Source organism: Tinamus guttatus, unplaced genomic scaffold (assembly GCF_059628265.1).
Source record: "Tinamus guttatus ecotype Peru unplaced genomic scaffold, ASM5962826v1 Tinamus_guttatus_pri_ptg000047l, whole genome shotgun sequence".
Classification (NCBI taxonomy): Eukaryota; Metazoa; Chordata; class Aves; order Tinamiformes; family Tinamidae; genus Tinamus; species Tinamus guttatus.
In genome coordinates, this window is record NW_028288581.1 from 639,140 (window position 1) to 655,671 (window position 16,532).

The following is a 16,532-nucleotide window of genomic DNA, read 5'->3' on the forward strand; positions in this document are numbered from 1 at the left end:
GCTGGGTTTTTATTCTCTTCCATTTGTGTTCTTCTTTAGGGGTTATTTTTGTTTCTGATGAAAGGTTTGCTCACAACGCATCCTATTCTTTAGGCAGAATACTAATACAGTCTGTTCATCTCTATCCAGCTACCTATTTTCATGAAATTTGAAAAAACAAAATATTTGTTAGATGCCCACTCACTCGTTCATATTCAGCTAAAATTGGCCAGTTGATTAAAACGTTTTGGAAAGAGTGAGGAAGAAAGTACTCAAAGATATGAAAATACAAATTTAATGAGAAATCACATGACCTTTTTCATTACAAAATCAGACTTAAGAACATTTCCAGTTTTCTCTACAAAGCAAACATTGCCTATGGAGGCATTGATACTGTTCTCTAGAGCTTGTGGGTATTAACATTGAGGGCAGACATAATCCACTGTGTGAATGGGAGAACTATGTATACATTATAAGACAAGAGTTCATGCCACACTCTTTGTGCACATTAAGGCAGGGATGCTAACATTTCCTTAGCTTCATTACTGTCAAGGGTCAGCAAGCAGGGAGTGCTCTACAAAGGAAAGTGAAACGGTAGCCAAAAGTGAGAGCAAGTCAGACATGAGGCAACGTGCTCACCAGCAAGGGGCCCCAGCAAGTCCCACCATACATGTCCCACCCAAGAGCACCCAATGTTCAGACAATGATATCCACATAAGTCCATAGCAACGATCAGGGTCAAGCCAGGAATTCAAACCAGTGGAGCAGGATGGGGATCCGTCAGGCGGATGTCCAAGCTCAGCTTCAGGATAGCTCATTCAAGAACCAAGGGCAGAGACTTGAGCTCAAGTGAAGCTTCCAGATAAATAGAGGAAGGTCCACAGCAAGTCTTCTCTCAACTCTTTCTGACACAGCTGTTTTCACAGATCAACTAAGGGTGCACAGCTACACCATGTCAGAGCTGGTCTGGAGCAGAACCAGCCATGCCCCTACGAAGGGGTGTGTTTGCTCAGGGCACTGACAGTTTATTTCCATCTATAAAGTTATGATGCAAGAGAAATCCTACTCTCACATGTGGCTTCTAAGCGAAAATTTCCCTTAAAAGTTATTGTCATTGTTGCTGGTCAAGCAGCAAAAAAAACTGACTGTAATCACTACATCACACATTTTAAATATGCATATCATTTTTGTTCTTCAAAATAAAGAGGGTATTATGATTTTATTTAATTGTTGGGGAATGATTTTCTTTAATTGTTTGAATAACAACTTTTAATCGCATTTTCTTCAAAGCATTATTTATATCCATGTGCCTAATTAAAGTGTTCATTTAACTAGCTAGTGATCACTACATGCAATATGTATAAAGAGCAGTATATATGAAAACAGATGTTGACTCATGTTGCTTCCTGCCTCTTCTTTCTCCAGCAATTTATCTCTCAAACCAGAAGGCAAATTCAGGAAGTTCGTTCTGATATTCATTACATTTTCAGTACAGTAGTGATGCGTAAACAGACCCAGAGCTATTACAATGCTACAGATAAGTTGCAGTAAAAAGAGAGAGAAGATTTTCTTTAGCCATGCAATTGTGTTTCCCCAGTGTTCCTACTTAAAAATGTTTCCAGTGTGAAATTGCTAGAATAACACATGTTCAACAGTCAGCAGGTTGGAATCTGTACACACTATATTGTATAGTATAGTGAACTGACTAAAACTGTGCTGATATGTAAACATTTAATCAAGGCTTTTTTGTTTTCTGGGTGGTTCACAGACTACTCACTTTGTAGAAACTGACTCTCTTCTCTTTTTCCCTCTCCCCCCCCGCTAAAGAAAAAATAAATCATTCTTCTTCACCATTTTAGGTTCAACTTATCTATATACTTCTGGTTTGCTTAACAGATTCCTTCTAAGTATTCATGGAATTAAATGAATTCAATACATATTCTAGGAATGCACGTCATTGTCAAGTTTAGGTTAGCTGTCATTACCATACTGTAATGCATTTTCAGTATCATTCACTTAGCTCTTTAGCATCTTAAAAAATCATATGGTAGTACAGGCAAAAAGTATGCGAGGTGGGACTCATCCTGCCTTGCAACAGTCATGTTTATTTATATTTACATATGAAAAAGATGCAAAGTAGCCATAACAGCATGCAGCACTTGTTTATGTCATATATAAGGTAAGTTAGCCCTAACAAAGCAAGCCCTATCTTTTCAGTTTATCAGCGTAAAATTGATGTGTATATTTTAACATACGAACACAAATCAGATTTTGCCAGCTCTGTGTGATCAATATATGCTGTGTTTCTAATGAAAAGTCAGAAAAATCACATTAAGGAGTAAATATACATACAAGTCCCAAAGGTCCTGGCAAGATTTGTGGCATTGCATACAAGCTGCCCACAGGCTACGTACGCATCTCCCGCAAGAGAAATGCATGACACCAGTTTGCCTTTGAGAGAAGAAAAGTTTTACAGCCTATGTGACAAGACAAAGCCTACTCGACATTGACAAAGAAATTGCACCATAATTGACTCTCAGTTGCAGGTGGGAGAGGACATAGCAGATGTTCTGTTACAGCAGGTCCTCAAACCTCCTTTCCCCTTCTCCACTGACAGCATCTTCAGAAAAAAAAAGGTTACAAGCCAGTGAACAACATCAAGAAACTTTTCACTAGCTCCCCTAAACAGCGAAGTTTCATCTTCTGACAGCCTTTTTTTTATATATTTTTAATCTTCTGACAGCCTTTTTTTATTATTTTTGTTTTTAATTCTTTCCTCACTTCTCCAGGAATATCATATCATACAATTATACATGACTGCAAATCAAATTGCTCTAAATAAACAAAGTGCTTATTTAAAAATAAAAAACACACCAGCTTTGCACAAAAATGTAGATAAGTCTTCACTTGTGAAATCCCTGTTTTCTATCATCTAAACGCATTTAAGGAAATGGAGATATTTAGTGCAGTATGAACTACAACCACCTGAGGTTTCATAATCAGAGAAGGTCCTCTGGAACCATGTTCATCTTTCAGCATTTTTGATTCCAACTTTCCCTCTTCCTTGAATACTGTATCTTTTAATAGGAACACAATATTATATAATAAAGTTAGTTTATATGTCAAATTAGTATTTAGACAATTAGAAGGACAGTCTGGGTACACACAAGCCCTCTATTTGTCTATGGCTACAGCCCTACAAACTGTCTGCTCTTACCTCTGTCTACAAACTTTGGCTCATATCCATGCCGAGGCATCATGTCTGCAACTTCCTCTACGCCTTTGTAACTAATTTGACTTTACGAGAAAGCAAAAATATAAAAGCCAACACAAAAGAGAACAAAGAAAACAAAAGAGTTCTGCATCTGGGAAAAATATTTGTGTGTTTTGAATCATTCCCAGCCCTCATTGGTTCCATCACTACATACCAGAATGTCCTTGAAAAGAAGCGGATTCACAAACTTCTTAATCTTTTCCTGTAACTAACTGCTGTTTTGCTATGCTTAGCAAATTTTCTATGCTTAAAATTCTATGCTTACCTGAGAATATTAATGGTTCTTCTGTCCCTGATATACTAGATACATATTTTAACAATAGCAGGGACCTGTTTCATCCAAATATCCACAACAACTTTTTTATTTAATTAAAAATATTTTATTAATATATTGTGGATTAAATGTCACTGAATAACATTTTTTGCTGATAAACACTAGTTCTAGATTCCCCCAAATAACTTTGTGAAGAACAAAGAAAGTGCAGCAAAGAATTTAGTATTTCTTTATGCATTTCGGTAGATTACACGAGGAGTGAAAGTGATAGTTTGAAATGTCTCAAGAGTCAGCTGTAATCCCCATTTGCTTTGCTGTCTCTTCAGCTTCCTAGCCAGGACCACTTAAAGTGAATATTTGACTAAAATCTGCTTAAGAGAAATCTGCATGGGTATAAAGGCAAACTCTTCTCAATTTCTCTTTATAAATCAGAAGGAAGCCTAGCAATTTAAGATAGTCTTAATAATATCTGTCATGTAAAAGTGTTGCAAGTATATTTTACACACAGCAGCTTTCTATTGAAATTACTGGAAAAAAGTAAGTTTTTAATGTATTTATTATTTTAAGTGTAGAAAAACAAGGAACACACATTCTGCATATGGTAACTTAAGAAAAGTGGTGAGGCATCTTTTAGAACGTTTCGAAAAGTATTGGAGTTCCTAATTCTTATAGTAACTATAAGAGATAAGAATAAGTGTTCTTCAATTCAGCCTTTCATATAATATTTTCTGATCTTTTTTTATATGAAAATACCACAAGAAACACTGAATGGTCGGCCAAACCTGGTTTTGTCTGATGAGGTCACAAGCAGTTCTGTTCAACACCTGTGTTGACTTCTTTAACCAAAACTCACTTAAAAGTGTTTCTTCCCTCAAAGTTAGTGTATAAGTTATTTAATGGAGTAAAATCAGAAACTGTTTCATGTTTTTCAAATAGTTACTTCTCACTAAAACAACATACAAGGAACATACAAGGCAGATTTAAAAATATATTTTATTATTATTTATTTTTTAAATGAACAGTGTTTGGAAATCAATTTCACACATTCCTGAAAGAGCTTATGATACATTTTTATAAGGATAAAGCTATTTTTGTGTTTAGTTTTCAGTCTGTCACTCTGATGGTTTGATTTTAACTGTAATGGAGGGAGGAACTCATAAAAGTTTTAAAGCAATTGATTTGTATTTTACAACTATATAAGTAAATATTAATTCATTAATTATTAAATTTAGAAGTTTAGGTTCTAATTTACAGTGTATTTCAGCAATATCCTGAAACCAGAGCACTACTCGGACTGTGTGGAGACTCAACGTTAAAAACAATGTAAACAAATTAAAACAATACAGAGGTTTATAAATTAACAAATTCTGCAGGTTATAGAATATGTGCAGAACTGCTACTGCTACAACAACATGGATGAGATTATAAAGTTATAAATAAATAATATGCTACATAGAAGAATTTCCCTAAAATGTAGTTAATTGATTCCATTTTGAACAATGCAGCCAAGCACTATTAATGACTAGGAATTCTCTTACTAAAAGAATACATACCTTCTTAGATGTGTTTATGAAGAAAATGGCTTCGGTTTGTCGTATGTTTTTTTACCCCACCCCAACATAAAATAGCACCCTCTTGCTTCCACAACAGTGCAAATAACAACCTTCCTCTATTTCCAACAACACATTATTCTTTAAATAGCTATCAAAAGATTCAGAAAACTCAACAGAGCTACATAATTTGCCAAGCCTAATCATGTTAACAATAATTTTTTCTTTGCTTCCAGCTTAAAAACTACTTTAGATTAGGTATTGATTTTCATTCTTTGGTAGTCCTTCCTCTATTGAATGAGTTACCCACAGCTCAGAGACCATTTTAAACTTTTTAGCAAATGTTCTCCTCAGCGCTTTCATCTCTTTTACCCGGGAGTGGTCTTCTCCTATAAGGACATGGGACACTCCCTCTTCTAAGTGTGGGACTACTCTTGCACCATAAAATCGGAGCTCCAAGGCTCTAATTGATAGTCTTGTTCCATGGATTTTTGTTCTGGGCTCATTAACAACAGCATAACAGTCCACATAAATAGTGTTTCCTCTGAATATACTGAGTTGGCAGCTATTCCATGAGTAACGTTCTTCTAATTCAGCAATCACATCCAAAGGCATCATCTTCTTATCATCTTTCATTCTTGAGAACACTTCCTTTAGTTGTGCAACATCTGCATCTGCTGTGTAGCTGTCTCCGTAACAATCATACTCACGAGCAAAATGTTCTTTTGTGTCAGGACACATGTGAATCATAAAGGCAGGCTGCCAAGGTACAAGCATTTTGGCTTGAAAACACTGGAGGAGCCACTCTGCCTTGACCACATCGTATTTGTTGGAAGCAATGATGTTTCTCACTCGGACATTCTCCGTTCCTACAATAACACAATACGTGTCTGGTCCAGGGTTCTGTACCACACTGCCACCGCATTCAGCTATTCTGCTTTCTAACTCAGACTTCGAATGTCTTACTGTTCCTGTCATAACACAAAATTCAACATCTTCAAATACATTTGAAACCTTGTTTATATTAGAAAGATCAGGTGCTTTAAACTGTTCAGCTATCCCAATTATCTTCTTCACCTTCGGTACAGTTTTCTTTTTTTTCTCTTGAGGCTCATCGTCATCATCTATATGAAGGTGTTTAGAGGCCAGTTTCCCTTCTGCTTTGCTTCTGAGATGCTCTAGAATGTCTGAAGTCATGCATTCATACCATTCCTTGTCCTCTCTTATTCTCTCAATTCGGGGGAATCTCAATGTACAGTCAGTTTTATACATATCACTGTCGACAATCTCAGCTGCCTTAATCTGAACTATTACAGAGTTACAAGGTTCAATGTATACTTCAGGTTTTTCAGTTCCACACAAAATGTTGCACGGAGGGTCCTTCCTACGATAGGGCTTCCAGTGTTTAGCCAGTTTCAAACCTAGATCATACAATTCCTTCATAGTATAGCCAGAGCCGACACGGCAGATAGAGTGGAAAACACTAGGTTTTTCATTTGGAGGTGGAGTTTCCGCAACAGCGCACAGAAAATGAGACATCATTCCACCGCGCGAGCCCTTTCCCCAGTAACCGCCAACGATCAGAAGGTCCAGCTCATCCATCAACCCACTAACATATTCTGGCTTGATTTTTAGCCAGCCTTCCCCACGTTTGTCAGGCTTGTAAGTGGACGTGGGATCTTTCACCATAATTCCTTCCTCTCTGTTATCTATTGCTTCATTTAAAGCATCGATTACTTCTTTTCTTGTTCTGGCACTTGTTTTATGTACAGCATGTATTCTACCTGCTACTGGGGTAAATATGTCACTCAAGATCTCATACCTTTTGCTTAGCGTTTCATGACCCAACTTCTGATCGTTAACCATTAACACATCGAACACACAGTAGCAGGTCTGCAGGTCAGATTCCTCCACCATTCTTTTTATATCAAATTTGTTTCCTTTTTGCATGAACGTTTGAGTCTCAGGATTGTAAGCCATCATTTCACCATCAAGAATGCAATTTTGCACGTTGCTTTTAAATGCTTTATGAATAAATGGAGTTAATGAACCTTCAAGGGGTGAAGCACCAAACTGCTGAGTATAGTCATACCCATTTCGGGAAAAATACTTATAAACATCTCCATCTTTGTGCATTTGCATACGTTCACCATCCAGTTTAGTTTCTATGTAGAACACCTGATTATTCATTTGTTTTTCTATTTGCTGGACATCAGCAATAGCAGCAAGCATTGGTTTAAAGGCAGAAAATAACATGATGGAAACATCACTAAGTGAGACAGTGGGATCATGCAGTTCTCTACAGACTTTTTCCAAATCGGTTGTGACATTGTGTAATTCAGCAGCATCGGGATGAAAAATGGAAAATATAGTTTGTTGACTAACACCAAGTTTCAGATCCTTTATAATCATGCGGATAAGCCATTTTTGTTCAAGTGCGGAGCTCTGAGTAATTAACTGAAGGAGACTTTTCTTTAACAGACCCTTGTTTTTGGCAGAATTATTATTAGCTATTGCATCTAAGAGCTCATTGACTTGCTCTATTGTCAGTCTACCTTGTCTTGGGCATCTAGGTTTTAAGACAAAGTAGGCAATCAGTGCAAAATCTCCAGCATCTCCACGTGAGCCAGCAGGTGTTCTGTAATTTAAAAGCTTTGCAGCATCTCTTCCATCTTTGGGCAAATTAAGCAGTTCAATATAGAGCTTTGCAAGCATGGTCTCTTTAATCCCGTAAGCCATCCTTTCTCTTTCCAACTGCGGAAGAATAAGTCGCATTGCTGGGTAAAAAGAATCGGTGACATCTTTCTCCTTTTGATGAAGAGCGTCGTGGAACCTCCTCCAGGAATCCAAGAAATCCTTGAAATACTTTGTCTTCTCCGGCCGAGATTTACAAGTCTGCATTCGCTCCAGAGTACAGCACAGATGCGCAAAAGGCACCTGAGAGGCCACGGTTTTCTTAGCAGAAGGCTGTGAAGCAGGTGTAGAAGCCATCGGGGTTCACTTTGCACTATGAACAACGAGATACACACGGATTTTTGAAGAGGGACAAAACGGCAGCATGTTATCCTACCTCGAGACACCTCTCTCTAGGGTTCCCTGGAGTTAATTATTACTGAGGGGTCCCCAACAGACGCTTTTGCCCTTGGCTAACGGCAACGGCGACAGAAACGGCCACTGCGATGAGGCCCCCGCGACAGGCGGAGGGAGCGCAACCCCCTCCCGCTCGACCCGGCGGGCTGGAGCGAGCCCGGCGCCGGCCAAGGGCGCCGCTGCCCTGCGGGACCGCCCCGCCCCGCGAGCCCCGCGCGGCCGTTGCTCCCTCAGCCCCAACGCCCCCGGGACCGTTACGGCGTTGCCATGGACACGCGGGGGCGGGGGACGCGCTCACGGGCGCGCCTTCCCCTCGGCGGGACAACGAAATGACGGGGTGGGGGAGGGGATGGGGAGGAACGGCCACCGTGAGACGAGACTCACCCGCGCGCGAGCGGCGCCAGCAGAGCCCGTACTCCCGACGGCCGCCCCGGCCGGGCAACGTCGCCCTTCCCCGCCGCTCTCTGGGCCGGGAGGAGCGACCCGCTGCCGGCGCCGCCCGCGCTCCTCCCCCGCACCGCAATGGTTCCGGCCGCGCATGGGGAGCGGGGGGGCACACGACCGCGGCTACCGGCGCCGCGCGCCTGCGCAGTGCTGCCCGTGCGGGACGCGGGCGGCGGCTGCTACCACGGGCGCGGGGCCGCTCGTAGGGGGGCACCAGGGGGTGGTAGCGCCCGCCGAGCCTGCCCGTCCCCGCCTGGCTTCCCCCCCCGTGCTCCGGCGTGGTGCGGCCCGCGCGGGAGCGCGCGCCGCCTCCTGACCCCGGATGCGGAAGCGGCGGTGACGCCGGGCCGGGGCACGGAGGGGGAGGAGGCGGAGCAGCCGCGCTGGGAGTCGCGGGCCGGGAGCGGCCCCGGCCGAGGCGGCGGCAGCGGCGGCCGCGCGGGACCATGAGGCGGGTGGGTGGCGCCGGGGCGGCCAGGGCGGCCAGGGCGGCGGGAGGGAGGGAGGGAGCGAGCGGCGCGGCGGCGGTTCTGCCTCCCCGCAGCAGCACCGGGCCCCGCTCGCCTTCGCCTCCGCTGCGCGGGGAGCCGCTCCGGCGGGTTCGGGGAGGAGGGGGCGTGCAGAGGGCAGGCTTCGGCTTCGTGTGGGCCGAATTGCCGCCAGTAATGGTGTTAAAAACGGCCAGAGCAGCGCTGCTTTCAGGCAGAGGTGGGAATAACTCCGGGCGTTTGAGAAGTGGTGGGTTTGAGGGGACCGTTCTGGCTAGAAGGTAAAGCCCCTACCGTCATCGTTGCCTTTTTTTTTTTTTTTCCTAATAGTGCGCTATTAATTTCTGAGGTGCTTGTGAAGTTCTGTAGGGCCTGTCAGCAATCGAAGGGAAAGTATAGTGGGAGTTTTCTTTTAAAAAAAAAAAAAAGTTGTGATTCTGCACTACTAATGCAGATCCTTGGAAATCTGAAGCTTTTCTAAGTAAGTAGGAGAGGAGTGTTCTCTGCTTTCAAGAATGTTGAACCCTTATGTCTGGGATTTTGTTGGTCTACTTCTTTTTTTTTTTTTTCTTTAGAGTGGCCACTCGGCTGTTTTATTTCTTTTGTGAATTATCCTTGAAATAATTTAGTACGGAGGAAGTGTAATTTTCTTGATCTCTCTAAACATCTAGGCCCTTTAGATATTTGAACATAATTGGGTATGTTTTCTTTTGAAATCATAATGAAATACAAAGTATTGCAGTCAATATTAACGCTATCTTTTTATAGAGCTCTTTGCATAGACAGCAGTCATTAAATATCTGAATATTCTTCTTATTACTATCTTTACAACTACTAACATTCTCTAAAAGTTATCTTTGAGTAGTCGGTGTAAATCACCCATAACTTGACTGTTATAGACTATATATACACTATGTGTTGTATAATCATATAGCGCCCTTTAGCATCAATCTTGTGTCTTACAACTTCATTGTAAGATGTTGTTTTTAAGTTTACCAGACCTTTTGCCCAAGAGTTGAGCTTGGCAGGAAGAGCATCAGAGCAAGGCGACACGCATGGCTTCATAAGCAACGTGGGTCTGTTGCTTCTCGCTTCACTGGCTCTTAGCAGTTTTTAATTTTCTTTCAAATTACTGTTTGTCTTCAGTTATTATGTGTAACAAAACAAACCCCCCAAATAATTTTACTCAAAGTTCCCAAATGCAATTTTTTTCAGGCAGAGATGAAGCATGGGAAGTCATCGCCTCCAAAGGTAAATGCCTTATAATGTGGTTAGTGTGTGAAAGCAGCAGTTTTTATGCTAAAGAATAGATGAAACCTGAAAATATGTAACAAAGTGGTGGCAAATATAAAAGTAATTCTGATTGCCATTTAAAATAAGCGAAAACTGTCTATAGGTACCTCTTAGTCTTGTCTTCAGCTAGATATTTAAAATGTTCAGTTGTTAATGATCTTAGCTATTTAACAATAGGGCACAGCAGATAAATCTGTACAATAGAGATATAATATTATAATTCTCAGAATTTATGTTATGAGTGACTTACACAATAATTATTTAGAAGTGGGATCTGTAATTCATCTGTGTCATTCGTCTGCATTGGTAATTCGTGATTTGTGGATTCAGAATGGGATATATAGATAGAAATAGATATATTTATCCCCATGGGATAAAAAGGTGACTGTAAGTTTTGATTGAGACACATGACTGTCAGATTTTTACCTATTTATTTTTTTCTCTGTCCTGAGAGGCAACTTGAGGCTGTTCTGTAGCTGTGTAAACTGAAGGGGTCTCTAATGGGCTTTAAAGCAAATGGATTGGTTTTATCAGAGTAACACTGTGGTTAAGTCTTCCTTTCAATTAAGTCTTAACAGTGGCATAATGTTGACATGTGTCACATAGTGGGTTTTTTTGTTTTGTTTTCTTTGCTAATGGATATCTTGGTTTTGGAACCTGGTCTTTCGATATGCTTTTTTTTTTTTTCTCTCCCCTGTCCCTGCTTGCCCCTTAAGTTTTGGAAGATACTTTAAAAACTTACCTTGTGAGAACCACTAGCATTCACAAAAGCTGGCTTTTCTGATGCAGTTCTGAAAAGCCTTTTTTTTTTTTTTTTTTCTTCCCTACTCTCATCTACACCAGCAAGACTAACTGCTGCAAACTTCATAGTATTCAGCAGGAGGGAAAGGTAGAAATGTGAAGCAGAATCCAGAGGAAAGGGATCTGATGATTTTTTACACCCAATAAAACATGATCTGAAAGCAAAGAATATGATCTGAGAGCAAAGAACAGAGGAACTGGTTTTGTATAGTCTAGGAAAACCAAAAAAAGATTACAGGTTTGAAAAGAGGTACATGTTGATTTGGAAGTACTAAGGTTAAATCTCTTAGTCTTGGATTTTCTATCAGTTATCTAGGAAAATGTCTGGCAGATGAGACTGTATGATTCTGTTGATGACTTCATGCTTGTCTCACCTATTGACTTCCATGACAGCAAGCTTAAAAATAGACAAGCAACCTTATGTTTGTCATCATAGCCTCTATTTTGGTCAGTTTAATCAAATACCTGTTTAAATCGTCTACACTTATCAAATACTGTTACTGTATATGCTGTAAAATAGGGAATGGCCTTTTCACATAGGAAAATCTTGTCATAGCAGAAATTATGGCAATTACTTGAAACATAGTGCAGCAGTCTCATGTTCCTTAAGTCAAGTGTCAAACAAGCAGAAGTTTAAGAAAGAAAGCTTTTCAGGTGGCTAATGTTTTTTCTGGGAGATCTGAAGACAAAGTCTGAAGAGACCTAATCCAAAAGAAGAACTGTAGCAGGTGCTCTCCATAATTCAACACAGTTTTTAGTGCCTTAAAGCCAATACTTAAAACTATCTGAAAGACCATCTATATAAACTCTTAGGTCAGTAGTATTTACTATGTTTTGTACAATATGCATAGCTTTCTAACCAGCCCAACAATAGTGACAAGTGCAATGAGAAATAAAAAGTTTTCTTTTCATCTTACAGTATGCTGAGCACTCATGATCTTCAAGAAGTGCTGATGTTTTAAAAAATGCCTTATTAGTCAGTGATTACCACTTGCTGAACTACCATGTTAGTTTTTTTTTTTTTTTTTTTTTTTTCACGTCCTTCAAAAGGAAGTCTGGTTCTGCTTGTGTCATGTTCTGCTCTTCAGGTCAAATAAGGTACATTTGAAAGGCCTGCTACTTTTTTGGACTGCACAGAAATCACAGTTTGTAGCATTCGTGAAAGTGCGTTTGCATTCTCTGAGTTTAAAGTATTTCAGGCCCGAGTGCTTGTATTATGAAACATCATTTTCTATGCTTGTGATCTTTCAGATAGTATTGGAAGGAGGCAGGAATCTAGGAGCAACTTGTATCTTAGCTCTCCAGCCAACAAAGCTTTCAGGAAAATGTGAATTAGCAGACATCACCTGATTCAAGCCTGGAAATGGAGTTAGCAGAGTTTCACACAGCTGGGAAGAACACCTCAGTAATCGTGTACTTGGTCATTAGTGTGAGGTTGTCAGGCTTGCCTAAATGAGAAGATTGTGTTTGTATAGTTTATTCTCCCTGCCAATTACCATATTAAACACAAGTTACAAGTTTGTTTGTACTTTCTCCCTGAAGTAGCCCTTCATGTTATTGGGATGGGTTTCTTTTTGATAGCAAGAAGTTCAATTTGTTCTACACATGCTCTAATTTTACCTTCCATTGCTTCGCTACCTGCACGCTGAACAAAGTGGTGACACATGCTAATACGTGGCCATGTTGAGCTCTAGTTTTAGGATCAGGATTGTCTTTGTAACTTCACTTAGTTTTAAGGACAAGATGCATTGGCTTTGCAGCTGTGTTTGCAAAAGATTTGTATATGTAAAACATGAATAATCAAATTTACAGCAGTAGTATCACAGACTAGTATAGCACTTCGGTAGTTTTATATATCTTACTGAAATTAGGGAGCTGTGGAAAAGTGAAATCAGTTGTAGGGTATCAGTCTACAAATAGCAGTCCTTGGAGTATATGTGATAGGCATTCCCCCCAAAAAATTCATCTGAGGAATTTTGTCACTCTTTTGTTTTTAGTAGTGATTCTTAGTTATGAGTCTGTGCCTCTGTAGTGATTGTCTTGGTGCAAAAGTATTTTGGCAGCTTCTTTCATTTGGTAAGAAATTTAGTAAAATTTCATGTCGCGGATGAGGAGAATGTTTTTACTGTGTCATTATCAGTTTTGCCATTCCTCTTACAGCCTTTAGATTTAATGCAGGAATTATCAACCTTATTAGGAATTTCTACAAATCAGGTACTTGATCTTTGTGACTTGCTAGAGAAGTGAATCGCAATAATTACATTTCTATATAGACAATACCTTTTCAACTTAGGTATGCATTTTGAATGTGAACTTGTAAGTAAATAATATGAGAAAACAGTGTGGGGATAACTGCAATCTAAACTGCTTCATATTCTACCAGGTTTTTATATTGGGAACAGATATACTGTACAAAAGCTTAATTTCACTTTGCATTTGATTAATACTAAGTCTGAATACTAATACTAAATCTTAAGGAGTGGCTGACATACTTTTTGGTGACCTATATATTCGTCTGTCTATAACCTTTCATAGAGCTGGCAGTATTTCTTTGTCATTTGGTGAGGAAAGAGGCCGTGAATACAGAGGTGACACTTGATCGCTCAGTTGTGCCAAAATGGCTGGTGTAGTTGCAGCCTCCCTGGTAGCATTACCCCATACATCCTCTCAAACCCTATAGCATTCTTTGGTTTGAGCTGAACGACTCGTAGCAAACACACAGGCTGAACTGCACAGCACCTGAACGCGTCTCTACATGTCGGACTCCTTTGGAGATAATTAAGTGTCCCAATGCACTACATCTTTCCAAGGAGGCTACATCTCAGGCTGTGTCTGAACTGTTATTATTGTCTGCAGCGTGACCTTGGAGACAGCCGGAATGTTTCTATACTAGCCAATTTGGGGGTTTTGCCCTGGCAATGTGCTTTTTCAACTTAGTGCCAACTCACAGTTACTGTAACTTTCATGTAGGTTTGGCAGTTTTTGCTGGTTTCTGTACTATGCAATTCCCAGTGGTGAATAATGTGAGAGATTGGGTATGCTGTCAGGCATGTATGTCTGTTAGGACTGAAAAGATTTAGTCAATTACTGTTGACTGTCATTCCTCTCGTGTCATTCTTCTCGCTGTGTACATCTTTTTTTTGGTCATGAGTCTGTATTCATATTTGGAATTTTCAGTAGTTGTTCATTTTATGGATCAGAGGATAATGCAATTGGCTGACTGTGTCCAGTGGTCTTTTATAATAACAAAATAATACAGCAAAAGGCAATATGATTTGATTAAAACTAGTGCAAAGCTATCAAATCAGAATCAAAACAAATGTAGCAAAAAATTACTTTTATGTTGAATTGTACTTAAATTTATCTTAACTCTGGTTGAGTTTCTTCCATTATCTTGTTTGGTGTTATAATCAAAGGTTCATCAAGATGCTGAAAAATACAGCTGCTACGTGATATCTGACCCTGCATGAACTGCTAGCCTGGCCTGGTTGCAGAGGGAGGTGCATCATTCGTGTCGGTTAGAGTTGTGACAAGTTGATGGTATCATGTATCATGGTCTGTGCATGTCATGGTCTGCTGGTTGGTACAGATGTCTGAGGGAAAGCAGGAGTTCTGGTGCCAGTCAACTAATTATCTAGTGTTATTCACATGTATTAAATGTTGAAGCAGTGTTAATGAGACTGTGAAGAATTCTAAAGCCTTTCTATTATTGGTTTCTATGTGTTTTACAGAATGACTCAACCATTGTTTTTTCTAGAAGTCTGAATGCCTAAATCTTTTTTTCTTTTTTTTCTTCTTTTATTTCCCTCTGCATTTATACATGTATGTTTGGGTTTTTCTACAGGATTTACTTGAAGTAAAAGATCACTGACTACTACAATGGAAAAGTCATGGATGCTTTGGACCTTTGTTGAAAGATGGCTGCTAGCTTTGGCTTCCTGGTCTTGGGGTCTCTGCCGTATTTCTCTTTTACCTTTGATAGTAACTTTTCACTTGTATGGAGGCATTATGCTACTCATGTTAATATTTGTATCAATAGCAGGTATATTATATAAATTCCAGGATGTGCTGCTTTACTTTCCTGAACAGCCGTCTTCATCACGCCTTTATGTTCCTATGCCGACTGGTATACCACACGAAAACATCTTCATCAGAACCAAAGATGGAGTTCTTCTTAATCTTATTCTGCTGAGATACACAGGGGACAATGCAGCATATTCGCCAACCGTCATTTACTTTCATGGGAATGCAGGCAACATTGGCCACAGGTTGCCAAATGCTTTGTTAATGCTGGTGAACCTGAAAGTAAACTTACTCCTTGTTGATTATAGAGGGTATGGAAAAAGTGAAGGAGAAGCAAGTGAAGAAGGTTTATACTTAGATTCCGAGGCTGTCTTAGACTATGTGATGACTAGGTCTGATCTGGATAAAACAAAAATCTTTCTCTTTGGCCGTTCCTTGGGGGGAGCAGTAGCAGTTCACTTAGCTTCTGAAAATTCCCATAGAATTTCTGCCATCATGGTGGAGAACACCTTTCTTAGCATCCCACACATGGCCAGCACTTTATTCTCTTTCTTTCCGATGAGATACCTTCCTCTGTGGTGCTACAAAAATAAGTTTCTGTCCTACAGAAAAATCTCTCAGTGCAGAATGCCTTCTCTCTTCATCTCTGGGTTGTCTGACCAGTTAATTCCACCAGTTATGATGAAGCAACTTTATGAATTATCCCCAGCTCGGACTAAAAGATTGGCGATTTTTCCTGATGGGACTCATAATGACACTTGGCAGTGCCAAGGGTACTTCACTGCACTCGAACAGTTCATCAAAGAAGTGATAAAGAGTCACTCCCCTGAAGAAATGGCAAAAACATCATCTAATGTAACAATAATATAACTGATACACTTTTTTTCTTTTCTTTTTTCTGTGGGGGGAGGGAAATACATGCACTGTACCTTGATTTGTGACAAGTGGTAAAAGAATGTCCATTTTTAAATGTATATCATGTCTGTACTTGTCTAAAGAATGAAATTAAAATTGGAAAGGTCTAATGCTTTATTAAGATGTTCCACACAACTTTTACATATGCAGCCTTGTAAATGAACCATTCTGTATGTCTTTCACATACTTTTTTGATATCTCTGTCCATATCTTCCGTTTGTTTTATATGTGCAATGGATGCTATTAAAGAAAAAAAAAAAAAACTTGTTACAACAGTAGTACAGAATGCATTAGTTTAGAGCAATGTCAGGCTCTCCAATATTCATTGCTGCTATGTGCAAGCCTTTCAGCCAGTCATGGCTGGCACAGTGTTTTGTTGATTCTCTTGGGCTTTCTTTAAA

General features: G+C 40.0%; 2 protein-coding genes across 2 annotated transcripts; one reads left to right on the plus strand and one right to left on the minus strand.

Moving 5' to 3' along the window:
• Positions 1 to 5,311: 5,311 nt before the first annotated feature.
• LIG4 (DNA ligase 4) lies at positions 5,312 to 8,112 on the minus strand. The gene has a single exon (XM_010222141.2). It carries the CDS (start codon positions 8,066 to 8,068, stop codon positions 5,327 to 5,329), a length of 2,742 nt encoding a protein of 913 aa, XP_010220443.2. The 5' UTR covers positions 8,069 to 8,112; the 3' UTR covers positions 5,312 to 5,326.
• A 6,873-nt stretch (positions 8,113 to 14,985) lies between these two features.
• ABHD13 (abhydrolase domain containing 13) lies at positions 14,986 to 16,241 on the plus strand. Its single transcript, XM_010222117.2, has one exon. The coding sequence runs from the start codon at positions 15,073 to 15,075 to the stop codon at positions 16,084 to 16,086; it is 1,014 nt and encodes a 337-aa protein (XP_010220419.1). The 5' UTR covers positions 14,986 to 15,072; the 3' UTR covers positions 16,087 to 16,241.
• Positions 16,242 to 16,532: the final 291 nt, after the last annotated feature.

What these genes read in the sequence shown, in the direction of transcription:
- LIG4 (XM_010222141.2), bottom strand. Translation starts at nt 8,068, where the DNA reads ATGGCTTCTACACCTGCTTCACAGCCTTCTGCTAAGAAAACCGTGGCC.
- ABHD13 (XM_010222117.2), top strand. Translation starts at nt 15,073, where the DNA reads ATGGAAAAGTCATGGATGCTTTGGACCTTTGTTGAAAGATGGCTGCTA.